The following is a 13,347-nucleotide window of genomic DNA, read 5'->3' as shown; positions in this document are numbered from 1 at the left end:
ACTCGATTGGTCACAAATGTCTCCCTCTAATACTTATTCGTTGCTATAGCAACTGCCGTTGCACAGTTTTCACTCAAATGACAATTCCAAGAAAAGAAACAAAGTTTATCTTTCTGTAATGAACTCATTTTTTTTCATTCAGCATCGATCACAGTAAAGAATCATATACACTATAGCAGGAATGTCATCGCACTTGCTCATACATACTTTGTGGCCCTGAAAAGAAGCAAAATTGGGTGGGTAATCTAAAAAAAAAGTAGGGCACTTTTACTCTGCCTTTGTCTCTAAGCCCCTCAGTTTGCGATATATGCAATGAAAAGCCTCAGGAGCTCCAGCGGTGATTTTGTACAGAAAGCTGACTGACAGGCTGCTTTGAACTGGCTGACATTTTGTTCAAGCGTTAAACGTGGGCTCCCGATAATTGCCCCTGCTCACCAGCGACAGAGCAACACCAGATTAGATGACAGCGGATATGCAGAGCACTGATGAAAAGATGATGAAAGTGAGAAGAGGGGCGTTCTCTGAAGGAGTGAAACCATTTCCACAGCGAAATGAGATAGTTTTCTTAAATTGGCTTGAAAGTAAGCCATTGGATGGAAACGTGTGATAGAGTGTTTTGGTAGATTTCAAAAAAACTCCTTAAAAGGAGTCCAGTGTGCAATGCCCACGCACACAAGAGATGTGATATTTTCCTTCATCGATTTCCTGCCAGAGTTTGAGCTGCTGTTGTTCTGTGGGAACGTGTGTGAGTTCCGTGTGTGCGTTTCTTTTCTCGTCTGTGTGTTTGAAAGAGACTGATCAGGAAAGAATAGCACAGGAAAAAAAGAAAGGATGAATGCGACAAGTCACAAACTTTACGAGAAAAACATGGGTGAAATGAAAGGGCGGGAAATGGACTGAAAAAGTATAAAGTTATTTGAGTCAAAGGAATGTGTGTGTGCTTGTTTGTGCATGTGTGTCATCGTGGCCAAGTTGGCAGGCTGTGGATGACAGTTTGGAGCTTGGAGTGTGTCACCAGCAATGTCTATCATGAAACGGGCCAGGCATATGAGTGCCAGGTGGCATCTCACATCAGCAGCTGAATCAGAGTGTGTGTTTTTCGTGTGAATCAGTCCGAAGCTTTGGCCTGTACACATGCACATTTAATTTTATTTGAAAGCGGCTCTACCCAGACCTTCCCTGGGTAAGGGAATGCCAAAAAGACCTCGTGATCAACAATGTAGTGGCAGTTCATGTGATTTGGGGTACCTACACAGTGATGAGCACCCACCTGGGAATAGTGAAGAGCAGGGTAATAAGGCATGCTGATGTGGGGAAAATGGTGAGACCTTCCAAAAGGCCTTGGCTGGGGAAAGCAGCTCCGGCCTATTAAATAGATAAGAGTGTTCATCAGTGGCTCCCTTCATAGGTAAGCTTTGAGGCTGTCAGCAGGGTCAGTGTAATTTTAGAATGGTTATCAGTTAATGGCTATATTTCTAGCATGTCACAGCTTATAGTAATGCTGCGGTTAGTTACTGTGGTTAGTACTTCTAACAATGAAATAAAAACTTAAATATTTGCACCAGACTGCAAATGCTACCATCGTCTTGAGGGAAAACTTAGTTGTTGTATGTGCACAGATAATAGGCTTTTATGTTTGTGATGTTTTTCATTCAAATCTTCTTCACATTATCGTGACAATATTCTCCAGGAATCCTATTCCTTCAAAATTTCTTTAAAGTAAACTAACAGGCTAGAGCTAATCCAGTTAAAAAAAAACATGGCGTTTAAATGTCTTGACTCTTTTTTTGTCATTTGTGGGTCTCGTAATAGGGACAGAAAGCGACAATAATATAACCGGCAACTGTGAAATGGCTGTAACGTAATCTGACAGAGGAGTCCAGCAGGCTGAGATTGTTATTCTAAGTGTCTGAGATTGCTTTTTGACATTATCCTGTCATGCACGTCATGCATGTCATGCATGTCGCATATACTGATGCCACGTCAACAAAATAGCTTTAGCTAATAATATTATCTCTACTCTGTCTACAAAGGGTCTCTTTATTCTTAGAACCAAATGTGTTTTTGTTGGAGTTTTTTTATTTTACTTTTTTCGCCTGTTTGACAGGTAGTAATCATTTCAGTCAAAAGGGTCATAGTGGTCTACTAGTCCCAGGGTTGTCAGATAGGAATGTTTCCATCCATTTGTCCATCCACAAGTAGACACAAGTGAAAACCTTAAAATATATTGGGAATCAGTATATTGCCAACCACGCACAAACATGAACTGTGATTTAACATTTTTAATATCTATCTATCTCACATAACACACGTAAGATTTCTTTTTGCTCTCTAACTCTATAACAGAACTCTAACTGTCTTATTTAGACAGCTCTCTCAAACTATCACTCGGGTTTATACCATTGTCTTTCTATAGCAATTAGCCTCTTACAATATTTCTGATTCCTGACTCTGAAGGAGTCCCTTACATTCTGCTTTTAGAGAACAGTCTAAACATGTCTTATATGCAGCCAATCCAGTCAAAAGTATTGTGTTTTTTGCTTAATAAGAGACAGATTTCAAGTATTGCTCTCTTTGATACTTTAGACATGAAAATGTGCCTTGAAGTTTAAAATACCAGAATTTTCTTTCTAGGCAGACTTTCAAATCAATTTACCCTTTTAAGCTTAAGTCTGGACAAAACACACTTGCTTTTTGCTCAACTGTTTCTTAGCTTTACTGTAGCAAATTGCATTTTTGAGTAAGACAGCAGTGACTGATGAGTGTTTGTTTACAGGGTTCTCCTGGAGAGAGAGGTCCTGCTGGCTCCGGAGGTCCCATTGGTCCCACAGGACGCAATGGTCCTCAAGGACCACCTGGCCCTGCTGGAGAAAAAGGGGGTCCTGTGAGTTTTTTTCTCAATTTTACTTGGTGAAATACCTATTTAAGTTCAATATATCAAGATTTTACAATATTGTGCAAATTATGTTTTAGGGAGAGAAAGGTCCCATGGGTCCTGCTGGCCGTGATGGCATTCAAGGTCCTATTGGTCTTCCTGGTCCAGCTGGTCCACAGGGTCCTCCTGGTGAAGATGGTGACAAGGTGGAGCAAAGTTTTAATACCTTAAAACCTAGAGTTGATTGATCTTTATATTTGCTACAGGGAGTTATAATGTTTTGTTTGTTAAAAACAAAAGCTTTTAAGTTCTTGGTTAAAGATAAAAACAAAGAAATGAAAAAAAAAACTATCATTTTATAACCTCAAAGAGAGCTGTCAGCTTCAACTATGAACTCCTCTTTATTCTAAAGTATTCTTGTATCAATGTGAGGCCAGCTGTCCGACAGCTAAAACTTGGCCAAAAGTGGGTCATGCAGCAGGGCAATGATGCCAAGCACAGCAGAAAATCTCCACAGAATGGCTGAAAAAGGGAAAAAATCAAATTGTTACAGTGGCACAGTCAAAGTCCAGACCTCAGCCTGAAATGTAACCTTAAGAAAACTGTGCATAAATGAATGCTCACAAAAATCAGTGAACTGAAGCAAGTTTGTAAAGAAAACAGAGACACAGTTCCTCCAAAACAATGTGAGAGACTGATAAAGTCATACAGAAAATGAATATTTGAAGTTATTCCTGCTAAAGGTGCTACAAGCTATTAAATCTGTTCACAGGACTATATTTATTCATTTATTTATTTTTTTTAACTATACTTAACCACAAGCTTGTTATGACAGCAATTACTCCCGATAGAATCTTACATTAAGTAAACAAAATAAGCACACACTAACGGCTTTAGAAATCTTCTTAAATGCAAATAGACAAACAAATCCATGTACTGAAATAGCCAGTTGTTTACACATCCTGTGTACCCTGAGGCCAGCAAATCCCACATCCACACTTGATACACTGAACCAGAAATTTGCATTTTTACATTTGTAACCATGACACCCTCTTCAATCCCAGTCACGTCTTCTGCCACAGCATTTTGTCAATCATAGAGCCAATGGGGTTAGACAGGGAGCCAATCAATTAATTACAAACACTCACCCAAGGTCTTTGTGGGCCAATCAAATTAGATTCTCTTGAGAAATATTTACTGCCTAATCATGGTAAAGGTGACACTTTAAGATATTAGACTTTGACTAAACATGGAGGAGAGAGATTTGAGCTCTGCTTTGTCTGTATGTGCTTGTTACACTGCAGGGAGAAGTTGGTGGACCTGGACAGAAAGGAAGTAAAGGAGACAAGGGTGAACTTGTGAGTCTTTTTCTTTCCCTCTCGCTCCCTTTTAATGAAGTTTTATGTCACAGATTCATTCAAATCAGTGAGTTTTATTACAATTCATGTTAAATAACCAAAGATGCTGATTTCACCACTGAATTGAGTAGAACAAAAGGAATAGATTGCTAGAAAATGTTTCTTATTTTGCCCTAAAAAGTCTGCAGCATATAAAATACTAGCTGAAGTGCTGCTATGTTTACAAAATGGTTACTTAGTTTGTAATAAGAATTGCAGCGTGTTCTGTCCTCATCTTAAACGCTTGTATTTTTTCAGTTGACTTTTGTTTGTCCTCACACGCATCACGTCAAATACATTCCAGATTGAATTAGATTTTTCAAATGTCATTATTCCAGGTAGACAGTGTGTGATGGAGATCAGGTTTAGCAGGCAACTGCCCTATATTTCATTGCTCGATTCAGATGGCGTGTCTATCATGTACATCTTAATAATCAGCTTCCTCCTGTTTGTAGGGTCCACCAGGCCCAACTGGTCTCCAGGGTGTAGTTGGAGCTCCTGGTCCAGCTGTGAGTATCTCATCCTCTGACCATCTAATGTCAAAGTTTATTCTCTGAAGTATTTTCATACACCGATAAGAATGTAATCCTAAAACATTAAAAGTTACACGAATACCCATTTATACTGTACTAAAATCCACTCCGAATATTGCTTTCTGTTTTCACAAAACTTTCCAACCTTTATTTCACCTTTCGTGAATTTTTAAAGACTTTCTTACCATCATTTGTGATGCCTACAGAAGTAAGTGCTGTCTTCTTAATGTCATCTCTTCATTACCATACTGGCTTCTGGGTAAGAACGGTGAAATGGGAAATCAGATTTTAAAAACATTTTTTTTCAAAACAAGCCCCCATGAAGACAGGGAGGGTGTAATAAGACCAAAAGGCTGCCGGCTGAAACTTGTTATCTCCAGACCTGCAGTCCAATAATGACGTGCCATTGAATCGTGTCTCGTTTTGAAGGACGACACCTTTTTATTGATTCATCATCAGCAACACTCTGATATGAGCAAAAGTTACTCTATGCAGGTTTTTGCTTAACCATTTTTTGCCGATTGTATGATAATCAGTTAAATGGGTTGTTTAAGTGTTTAGATATATTTAAAAACTGGACACTTGAGTCATAATTGTGCTTGCTTGGAGACCCTTGGTTTAATAAACAATATTTCATTTCCCAGATGGACAGAAATTAACAACTGTTCAGGCAGGTCAGGGCCATATTATGCAACCACTATTATTTTTTTTACTCTTGCCTCTGCAGTCCAAAAACCTTTGGCTGCAGTCCCTGTTCATTTTAATATTCCCCATCCTTTTATCATTGTAATGCTGCACAAATTTCCTTTTAATTACAACTTTTAGTCCTGTATTAGAATCGGGGTACCAAAAAGACTTTTTCACAAAAGACAGCTTTTATCCCCCATCAATTAAAATGCAATTACAAATTTGGTATTTGTTATCCTGGAAACTCATGCAAAGCATTACGCTTGTGACCTTGCGTTTACAAAACAGGCTTGCACACAGCAATAATGTGCCAGTCAGTGCACCAGTCATTTCCTTATATTGAGTTCTATGGCACCAGACCTAGCTGAGAATACTGCCTTGTACGGTGCAGAACATCCTCTACTCTTCCATCTCATTAACACAACAGGGAAAGTCCTGTTTCTACAATAGCTGATGGCCCGAGGGCAACTAACAGCTCATTGCTGTAAATTATCAGGCCTTAACAACCATTCTAGCACAAATCCAGCATCTGCAGGGCTCTGTGGGGGCTAGAATAGACCTAGTGAGACGGATTGCCGTGAGCAGGTAGTGCTCCCGAGCTGCATAACAAATTATTTAACAGTTGTTTGTCCTGGTGAGTCAGTCTGCTCATGTGTATTCATATCTTCATAACTGAGTCCTGACTCGTGCTGTGTAGTTTTAACATCGTCTGCTCTGTTTTTATTATTGCATGTCTGAATGCTGTTATCACTTGTTGCTACACTATGTACCCCACTTTTCAATCCTGGAAAAATGCTTGTGTATGCTGGCAAAATGAACGATCCAATTTCCTTCTCTGCTAAGGCTTAACAAGATTTACAGCAGCTCAGTCACTGGTGCTGTTGTCTTCAAGATGCAACTGAGGTCAAGCATTCGTAATGAAACAGTCTATGGCAAAGCAGTATTGATCTTCATCAGGATGTGGTGAACATCCTGTCCTACAAATGTGCTCTTGTTTAGCAGCGGCTTATAAGAAGACAAAAAAATGAAGTTGACAAGAGCAATCTTGGAAATGTCACTTTTGAGAGGACAACACATTTTTAAGATATGAAAAAGCTTATTTCTAACATAATGTAAGGAAAACAAAAACCCCACAAGAGCCACTTAGATTTATTTCATGAACAATCTAAACATAAATTTTGCGAGATCCATTTCAGGTATGTCATAAATTACACCTCCCCGAGCATGCGTTTGGTGCCTGCAGATCTAAGCACAACCACAAGTAACTATGCTGAATCATATCTCATTCAATTGCACCAGCTACACTTTTTACATTTAAACAGATCCATGCAAAAATTAGTACGGAGTCTTAAAAATATAAATGCTCTCAGCTAGCAGTTTTAGAGCACGTAATTATGCACCGACTTGTGCTGATTAAAGTCCTACCAAAGCATTTTTCTAATTAGGACTTCAGTGTGAACTGAAAATTTCAAGTTGTTTCTGACTGAGATCTTTAATTCAGAGAGCAGAGAGCAGTATGTAAGTTATGCTAAACATACTGTTACAGTTCATAGTTAGCTTTTGCATTTCTTTTCATAAATTACACTTCAAATAAAACTTTATTTATATACTAATTAATTAAGACTAGATGAAGGTCAATCCAAGGTAAAAGATGGACAGTACTTAAAGTGTCTCTGCAGACCTTTTTTATTTTTACAGCCCAGTTTTTCTGTTTAACTGGAAGGAAAAGTGGAGAGTTTCAACATAATATAGTATTCAGTAAAGGTTTATACTTGTTTTTATACTTGTATTAAGTACAATTGTACCCAAAAATTGCCATTTGTTTCATTGCTTATGATGAATTGACATAAGAAATTCACCAGTGTTGGACTGTTTTCACGTGACACAAGAAGTAAGCTTCATACTTAGATGGTGAGCTGTTATTGCGTTTTCTATCTGTTTTGGCAGGTCCGGATAGTTTCTTCCAGCAAAAGCCTCTATTGCTCTGATTCAAGGGCACGGATGGTGCCAACACATATACGGAGGTTGCAGGCTGTGCATGCAGTGTTACAATGAATAACAAATTATGTAGCAGTTGAGGTCAAGCACTCGACATAGAGACACAATTCTTTTCTAGTCTCCCCAAGGAGATGTTCAAACAGTTAGATTTGTGACTTTTTTTTTTCTTGAAGTCACTTTAACTTTAGTCCACCTCCTTGTAATCACCTAATATTTCCTTCTAAACTGTTCTGCATTCAGTACCATAGCCTGAAGCGTCCTACATGTCCCAGGGCTCAGTAAGAGCTCCTCAAGCACTTTCAAGTGCTGACATGCGTTTGAACTGAAAACTCCCAGTCTGTCAGCACTTCACTCTTTCCCCACAGTCTCTTATTTCCATCCTCCGTAGCTCTGTGCACCTCTGGCTTCAGAGATGAAGTCAGCATCTTTCACATACGCTGTTTACCATAACCCTTTGGCTATACTGTACTCCATCCTGCATTCCCTGATGAGAAGCTTTGGTAGGATGGCTGCTCCCCTGGTAGACGAGCAGCACAATGTATCAGTGTTTAGAACTGTTGTCTCTCTCTGGTCCATTCCTGTCGCAAGTTTAATTTTCCTCCTCACACAGTCCTCTGAAAAACCAAACAATCAAACTTCCACATGTTGGTTGACTGTGCATTTTAAATAGTCTGTGAGTGAAGTGAGATAGACCGTTGACCTGTCATGGGTGCATTCTAATCACTCCAAGAACCCTGGGGAACAATATGTTGGTTCTCAGCATTGATGGATTGATAAAACTGCAGTAAAATGTCCTTCAAAAAACCATTCAAGTACTGTAACTGTCCATCCTAATCTGTGATTGAATGTGCGTATCGACCCACCATCTCCCGTCTGAGCTTGGATATACTCTGTAACCATGAAATTGATTAGAAGAATGAGAAAAAAATCCCAGTTAATGATTGTAGAATTGCACTTGGTCAGTGGGAGTGAGAGTAAAGGTGTTTGCATGTCTTGCACTTTAACCTCTAACAGGGCAGTGATGGTGAAGCTGGACCGAGAGGACAGCAGGGTATGTTTGGCCAGAAAGGAGATGAAGGACCAAGAGGATTCCCAGGTTTACCCGGACCCATTGGACTGCAGGTATTCCCAAAATCTGAGGAAATCTGAAACTTTTATATCTATATTTTGACTGTCTAACTCTCGTTCTCTAAACGCATGGCAACCAGGTCACGTTGAACAGTGCCTCATAGGTATGTTCATTTCTTTCCCTTGTCAAAGCCATCCAGAGCAGAATGACTTCTTCCACACCCCTAAAACCGACAACATTTCATCTCTCCTTACATCATTTACATTACATCAAAACAAAGCATAATTTATTAATGCAGCCTTGACTCCTAATAGCACTTTGTATTGCTCCTGGGCAAATAATGCTTTTTCCCCTTCAAGGACTTTTCTTAGTATAGACTGTGCTAAAAAATCCATCACCATTGTGAACATTTTTGCATTTGGCATTTTGCCGCAACATTAGTGGTGGAGGAGAGACTGCCATTGGTTTTTCCACTCAGGCTACATTATTATCATGCAGTAAACCGCTCCCCTCTAGTACTCTCAGGTCTAAGTAAGAGACCAGCTGCTGTGGTATTTGACCAAGTATTTAAATCAATGTACGGTAAATCCATTTATCTTTTGCAGATGTTTTTTTAATGGGCATATTACAGTAAAGATAAAATATTTGGTCCTTAGAAGATTCAGAAAAAAAGGACAGCAATTTGCTTTCAATGAGAATGTCAGGGGTGTTGTAGGACTTAGACCAGGGGGTTAAACATAAGGCCCGGGGACAGATGCAGCCCAGCAAACACACCAGTCCAGCTAATTGGACAGTATGGATGTTTTTTGCAGTGGGTTCATAGAGAAAAAAAGACAATTTTCACTTATTGACTGTAAACTTTATATTTTATAATTATGGGACACAGTGAACAATGAACTACCAGAACTTTTATTATGTAGTGTCACTGGTCTGGCCCGCTTAAGATGAAAGTAGCCAAAATGTGGCTCACAATGTAAAATGAGTTTGAATTGACACACTTCTTGTTTTGCATATATAACAAGTGACCTTACAAATTACTGGTGTGTCTGAAAATTGCTTTATAAAACTGGACTGGCATATTAAATATACTTATACATGACAGTAATATTTTAGGGCTTTTGTCAATAAGTAACCTTCATTTTTGGTTCCACCTCCATGCACGTTTACCTATGTCTACTTCTATTTTAAATTTAAAGCACAACCAACAAATAGCACCATTATTTGGTTTGATATGATCAGAAGTGATTAATGTTAGCTCAATTTATTTGGATATTGCACATGTGGATAGTTTAGTTTAGGCTAATTTGGTTTATTCAGAAGGTTAGCATTAAGGTTACCTTATCTTCTTAGTGGAAAACTTCAAGGGAACCATCAAGCTAGTTATAACTAAACATCGCGAGAAAAACATAACAAACCTGATCATTTTGAAGGCATTCGTCTCCAAGCATGCACTTCTTATTTATTAAATTACCAACAGCAAGTCTCACAAATAGCACCACGGTTATAAGCCCTTATAGCAAAATAGCAGGTAAAAATATCAGCATGTCACCTATAAAACATCATACAAATATGAAATAGTATAGTAATCAAGGATATAGTAATCCTTCACTATTGGTTGTTGTGCATTAAATTCTTTTTAAAAAAAAAACTTGTTCTTGTTAGTGTTGTAGCTGTAGATGAAGCCAAAGCTGTTTGTCGCTGAGGCAAAAGAGCCCTAATTACATTTGACCATAACAAGTAAACTTAAAAGTGAAGAAGTTTTTCCCATACATAACTGAGAGTTTGTAAGATCAAGAGTGTTCATGTTACTGTTGCACTGCTCTATTCAGTCCTCCCTTACTCAGAACTCCACAGAGTCAAAGGAAGAGCGAAGGGGTCAAGCGTTCGCTCATTTAACCCAGTGAACCGAAGTTTTGGGAACTTGCTTTGGTGGCAAAGAATAAAGAAACGGCACACTTTAGAATATCTCAAAGTCAATTATCCAAGGACTCACCGAGGATGAAATTAGAGCAAAACCCTGCTGGTCAATAGGGCCAGATAACGTTGTTATTAAGTGCAATTGGCTTTTAATTGGGCATAATGCACTCGATCTCAACTCTTTTAATTATGTTTGGCTAAGCTGCCCTTCAATAGATGGCAGCAGCTGCTGCGAGCTCAGCTCTTCAATGCAATTATCTGTAGCATTAATGATTTTTGACTATGGGGAATGAATGGCTCCAGTCTGAAAGCCCTCCATCATTTGGGGCCATGTTTGCCGTGGAATATTGGAGTCCTCACTGAGCGCAAGAAATCTTCAGATTAAGAGGTTAAGATGGGAACATAGAGGAGAGTAAATATCAGATTTGATTATACCAGAGTGTGCTCATAGCTCAGGGCTAGTGTGGAAAATAAAAGGAAATGGCAGTCATAAGTAAATATTTATTGATTACATGTGTTTGAATGATGCTTGTTAATTCAATCCGGGCACCTATTTTGATATCAGTTCAAATATACAGTTTAGAAACAAGCCTGAAAGTCCGATATTGATCGACGCCTGTCACTTCAAAGCATTAGACATGGAATTGTTTGATGCTTGATTTATTTTCCCATTTGTACAACTCTTGTGCTTTATTACCATGTCTAAATCCCAGTCACGCTCTGTAATAAATAAGCCTTTCCTGTCATTACAAAGGTACAGTAAATCAACAAAATGGACTGAAACTACACGTATGTTTTTGCAGTGATCGATATGCATGTCATTTTCATTTTAGAGTAACTTATCATTACCGCTGCTTTCCACCCACCTTATGATTATGCATGCTCCATCACCGGAGTTAAACCAACACAACACATAATATCCATAATTATGCCAATACACAATAAGCTACAACAGCAAGTGAGAGCTTCTTCATTTCTGTTAAAGATCCTCCTTCCCAAGGTGTATTCATACTGTTTCAGTCAAGCATGATTGAATCCCAGAGCTGGATAATACGCATCGCCTCGGCTGTCCCCTTTGTTTCCACTTTCCTGTGGACGTAGATGGATGGCGTTTCCACCCTGCAATTTACACAGGCTGATTATACCCAAGCCTCCAATACCCTTTAATTACAATAGGTGTCCTTTTTGACTAATTGTGTGTTTACTCGCTGGGGTTCTGCTTGTATTAATGCATTCTCCATTGCGTTGCACACTACAACCCCACTATTCAATACACATCATCTGAAAGTACCTGTTAATGAGCAGCAAAATTGTATGTGTCTTTACGTTAGTGGATTTTCGAATGTGCAGTTTTGTCTCGAGTGCTGCCTCGCATGACCTTTTCTCTGAGTTTTGAAAAATTTGTCTGCTTTCCAGGGTTTGCCCGGCCCTCCTGGTGAGAAGGGAGAGAATGGAGACGTCGGACCAATGGTGAGTGCAGCTCTCTTTCGTATTGTTTTCACGAATAAGCCAGTGAAGTGAGAAATTGTGCTGATTGTTTAGAAGTTCTGGCTTGGAGCTGAGTCTGGCGGCTCCACCAGCTGCATAGCATATGTAAAAGAACCGAACATAAGCATTCCAAATATTTAAATTTGCGTGTGGTCTGTTTCTGTGCACTGTGTTTTGCATCTTGTTTTATCATGTATTATTTGTTCACTCTTTTAACAGTCAGAACAAACAAGCTTTTGCATGAAGGGCTGTTTTAATCTCACACCAGCACTTACACACGATAAACACAGATGCAGAGCAGCTTAGTTTTTTCTCTCCCTGTCTGTGTCTGACACTGACAAGGCACAATAAAAAATGTGGTAAACTACAACAGTGGGTCTGACATGTCTGTTGATGTTGTTGCTACTGCATCTGCAAGTAAGACAGCAGCTATGACAATGCTATTATTAAAGTTACATCCTATAAAAGAAGAAAACAATGTGTTAGAGTGAAGAAGTGATCGCTGAAGGGGGCCGTTTATCCTTATTTTGAACTCCATATTTTTTATGTTAATTCTCCGAGAGTAGCTTTTACCTCAGTGCTGCCTCTCACTTCATACTCTTTTTGAAACAACGCGTTTTAATTCCCTTCTCTTGGGACACTCTTTCTTTCTTCTGATTGGTTGCCTCTCACCAACAAAAGGTTTGAACAGCAGTCGTATGCCCCAAGTTTACCTAATAAAGGACATACGCTCTCTCCTCGCCTTTTGACAGGGTCCACCTGGTCCTCCTGGCCCCAGAGGTCCTCAGGGTTCCGGTGGAGCCAGTGTAAGTTGATATTTGTTTTCTTTGTCCTCCATTAGGCTTCAGTTACAGTTAGCTTTTTTAAAAATTACAGCTTGTTAAACAATTTCTTTTCATAAGATTCTTGTACTCACTGCTGTCTCTGTGATTTATCTGCAGGGTGCACAAGGTCCTCCTGGGAGTATTGGTACAATGGGAGGTGTGGGTGAAAAGGTAAGAACCAAATATTGCTCATATCTTTTTCAGCTCCTAGAAATAAAATTCTATCTTTTTCTTTGGTAAGTTTTGCCTGAAATTATGTTCGTTATATTTGCCGTTTCTCTTTCCACTTCTCAAGGACACTGCTATTAAAACACAAACTGAAAAAACACTGAGTTGTCAGTTGATACGCTAATTAGCTGATAAAGCTGGACTGTTTGATGTCAGTGTGATAATAAACTTTTCACAAACTAATTCACATATCACTGTGACATCACAGGGAGAAACCGGCGAGGCTGGCAACCCAGGACCACCTGGGGAGCCTGGTATCGGAGTAAGTGCTCTTTCTTGTTTCAATCTAGACAGCGTTTTTAACATCAAAGCCATGAGAACTGACTACTTA

The 13,347-nt window shown here is 39.2% G+C and overlaps 1 protein-coding gene across 1 annotated transcript in view; it reads left to right on the top strand.

The window, feature by feature from the left end:
- Positions 1–13,347, top strand: part of col11a1b (collagen, type XI, alpha 1b) — an 80,161-nt gene that overhangs the window by 53,763 nt on the left and 13,051 nt on the right. Inside the window, exons 42-50 of the mRNA XM_026148756.2 lie at positions 2,777–2,884; positions 2,974–3,081; positions 4,180–4,233; positions 4,728–4,781; positions 8,505–8,612; positions 11,893–11,946; positions 12,717–12,770; positions 12,906–12,959; positions 13,225–13,278. Of these exons, the coding sequence (XP_026004541.1) occupies positions 2,777–2,884; positions 2,974–3,081; positions 4,180–4,233; positions 4,728–4,781; positions 8,505–8,612; positions 11,893–11,946; positions 12,717–12,770; positions 12,906–12,959; positions 13,225–13,278 (648 nt within the window). The remainder of the gene's footprint in view (positions 1–2,776; positions 2,885–2,973; positions 3,082–4,179; positions 4,234–4,727; positions 4,782–8,504; positions 8,613–11,892; positions 11,947–12,716; positions 12,771–12,905; positions 12,960–13,224; positions 13,279–13,347) is intronic.

The sequence above is a fragment of the Astatotilapia calliptera genome, chromosome 18, assembly GCF_964374335.1.
Source record: "Astatotilapia calliptera chromosome 18, fAstCal68.1, whole genome shotgun sequence".
In the NCBI taxonomy this organism is placed as follows: Eukaryota; Metazoa; Chordata; class Actinopteri; order Cichliformes; family Cichlidae; genus Astatotilapia; species Astatotilapia calliptera.
Note: the sequence above shows the minus strand (reverse complement) of the source record. Positions and strands in the feature narration are given on the sequence as shown.